At 66.3% G+C, this 2,602-nt stretch overlaps 1 protein-coding gene across 1 annotated transcript in view; it reads left to right on the forward strand.

Annotated features, from left to right (window-relative positions):
* Positions 1-2,602, forward strand: part of SRCIN1 (SRC kinase signaling inhibitor 1) — an 81,659-nt gene that overhangs the window by 47,615 nt on the left and 31,442 nt on the right. Inside the window, 4 exon segments of the mRNA XM_006166121.3 lie at positions 1-65; positions 927-1,125; positions 1,556-1,649; positions 2,164-2,581. The exon segment at positions 1-65 is cut by the window's left edge and continues 164 nt beyond it. Of these exon segments, the coding sequence (XP_006166183.2) occupies positions 1-65; positions 927-1,125; positions 1,556-1,649; positions 2,164-2,581 (776 nt within the window).

The raw sequence follows: 2,602 nt of genomic DNA on the forward strand, positions 1-2,602 counted from the left end.
GAACCGCTTCCGACAGAGCCTGCCCCTCTCGCGCTCCGCCAGCCAAACCAAGCTGCGCTCGCCAGGTACCGCCTGCCCCGGCCGTCCCGCTGGGGCCACAGGCTCCTCCCTCTGCTCCTCAGCTCGGAACCGCCTCATCCTTCTCTCTCCACTCCATCCCTCCTCCGGCCCTGGCTCCTCTCCCCAAATCCCCGCCCTCAGCCTCTCCCTCCTCTGCTCTCTTCCCAGCCCTCCTCTCTCGACTTCTCTCTCCCCCGCTCGCCAGGTACCGCCTGCCCCGGCCGTCCCGCTGGGGCCACAGGCTCCTCCCTCTGCTCCTCAGCTCGGAACCGCCTCATCCTTCTCTCTCCACTCCATCCCTCCTCCGGCCCTGGCTCCTCTCCCCAAATCCCCGCCCTCAGCCTCTCCCTCCTCTGCTCTCTTCCCAGCCCTCCTCTCTCGACTTCTCTCTCCCCACCCCTCTCTCTTTCAGCATCCCCTGCCCTACTGGTTTATTTCCTGAGCCTCCGGGTCCTCCAGTCTTCTCTGTCCCCCACTCAGCTTTTTTCCTTTATATCCCCCCCTTTACTTTATACCCTCCCTTCTCGAATTCTTTCCAGTCTCTCTCTCTCTCTGCCCCTTGCTACCTTTCCCGACTCCCTCTCGGTTTGGGTCCCACTGGCTCTAATCTCCCAATCCCATTTCCTAGTCCTGGCTCCAACGTCCTGTGATCGAGGGGGAAGCCTTGAGACTGCTGGAGGCCTGACCTGGTGCCCCAAACGGCAGCATGAGGGGTGCCTGGGTGCACCTGCACTCGGGGGCGGCGTCTGGCCTCAGACCCTGCCGCTGTGGGACCAGCGCAGCTCCCGACGGCCCCACTCTCTCTCCCGGAGGCGGGCGGCAAGGTGGCGGCGGCAGTGACAGCGAGGGCGGTGTCTCCTTCGTAGGGGTGCTGTTCCTGCAGTTCGGGGAGGAGACTCGGCGCGTGCACATCACGCACGAGGTCAGCAGCCTGGACACGCTGCACGCACTCATCGCGCACATGTTCCCGCAGAAGCTCACCATGGGCATGCTTAAGTCGCCCAACACCGCCATCCTCATCAAAGACGAGGCTCGCAACGTCTTCTACGAGCTGGAGGACGTCCGGTGGGCGTGGCCCCGGGGGATGGGTGGGCTTCCCCAAGCTCCTGCGAGGGTGCTAGGCCCAGCAGAAGCTTCCCGGGTCACTTCCAGACCCAAGCTCAGCGCGCTCCCTCTCCTCCCTGAGCCCTACCGTCCCACCCCTTCCTCGGACATCCTCCTCCCTGCGCCACCCTCTCCCCTTAAACCTTCCACCCTTGAGGGCTCACTTTGGCTAGAGCTAGCCTGCAAATGGCGCCAAGGCCGAGGGAGTGGAGGCGGTGGAGGATGCTGGGCGTGTATTGGTGGCTGGCAGGCCCGCGGCAACCGAGCCCTTGAGCGAAGGGCTCAGGAAGAAGTGGGGGTTCCTGGTCTCTCTCGCCACCCCCCTTCTCTGCCTTTTGTGCCTGGTGGGGGAGAGTATGATGGTAACTCTCTGCACCTCCCCTCCGCCCAGGGATATCCAGGACCGCAGTATCATCAAGATCTACAGGAAGGAGCCCCTCTACGCCGCCTTCCCTGGCTCACACCTCACCAACGGGGACCTGCGGGTATGGCGCGGGTGTCCAGGGCACTGGGGAGGCTGGCAGATGGGGTCCAAGCGAGCAGTTTGGGAAGTCGTCACCGTCACCGGGGACATGGGCCAGCCTAGGAAAAGGAAACAAAGGGGCTGAGACAAAGGAGTAGCCGCATTCATTGTGGGGTTATGGAAGGACCCTTCCCTCATCCGCCACGTTCCCCTTCTTTCTGGACCAGTCCACTGGGGATTTCTCTGACGCCCTGTGGATATTCCCAGGTCTCTCTCAAGAACCACCCCTCCTCCTGCTCCCCGTGCCGGATCAGAGCAGGCTGAGGGCTGCCCCTCTGGTGCCCCAGCGTCTGCCTCTCCCCCACCCCCCACGCTGGAAGCCCTGATGGGACAGGGGCCCAAGATGCACAGAGGAGGGAAGGCGGAGGACAGAGGGACTGCCCAAGTGTCAAGGGGGAGGTGCTGGCTCCTCAAGCAAGGGACGGGGTCCCCTTTGTGACCGGCCCCGTGGGGTTCCGGGGCTGTCTTCTGCGCAGAGGGAGATGGTGTACGCCTCGCGGGAGTCGTCGCCCACGCGGCGCCTCAACAACCTGTCGCCGGCGCCTCACCTGGCGTCTGGCTCGCCGCCGCCCGGGCTACCTTCGGGGCTGCCGTCGGGGCTGCCATCCGGCTCGCCGTCGCGCTCGCGCCTCTCCTACGCCGGGGGACGCCCGCCCTCGTACGCCGGCAGCCCGGTGCACCACGCGGCTGAGCGCCTGGGAGGCGCCCCGGCCGCGCAGGGTGTCAGCCCCAGCCCCAGCGCCATCCTGGAGCGGCGCGACGTGAAGCCGGACGAGGACCTGGCGGGCAAGGCGGGCGGCATCGTGCTGGTGAAGGGCGAGGGCCTCTATGCCGACCCCTACGGGCTGCTGCACGAGGGCCGCCTGAGTCTGGCGGCGGGCAGCTGGGGCCCGGGTGCCCGTTCCCGCGGCCGCG

Source organism: Tupaia chinensis, unplaced genomic scaffold (genome assembly GCF_000334495.1).
Source record: "Tupaia chinensis unplaced genomic scaffold, TupChi_1.0 Scaffold144171_1, whole genome shotgun sequence".
Lineage (NCBI taxonomy): Eukaryota > Metazoa > Chordata > Mammalia > Scandentia > Tupaiidae > Tupaia > Tupaia belangeri.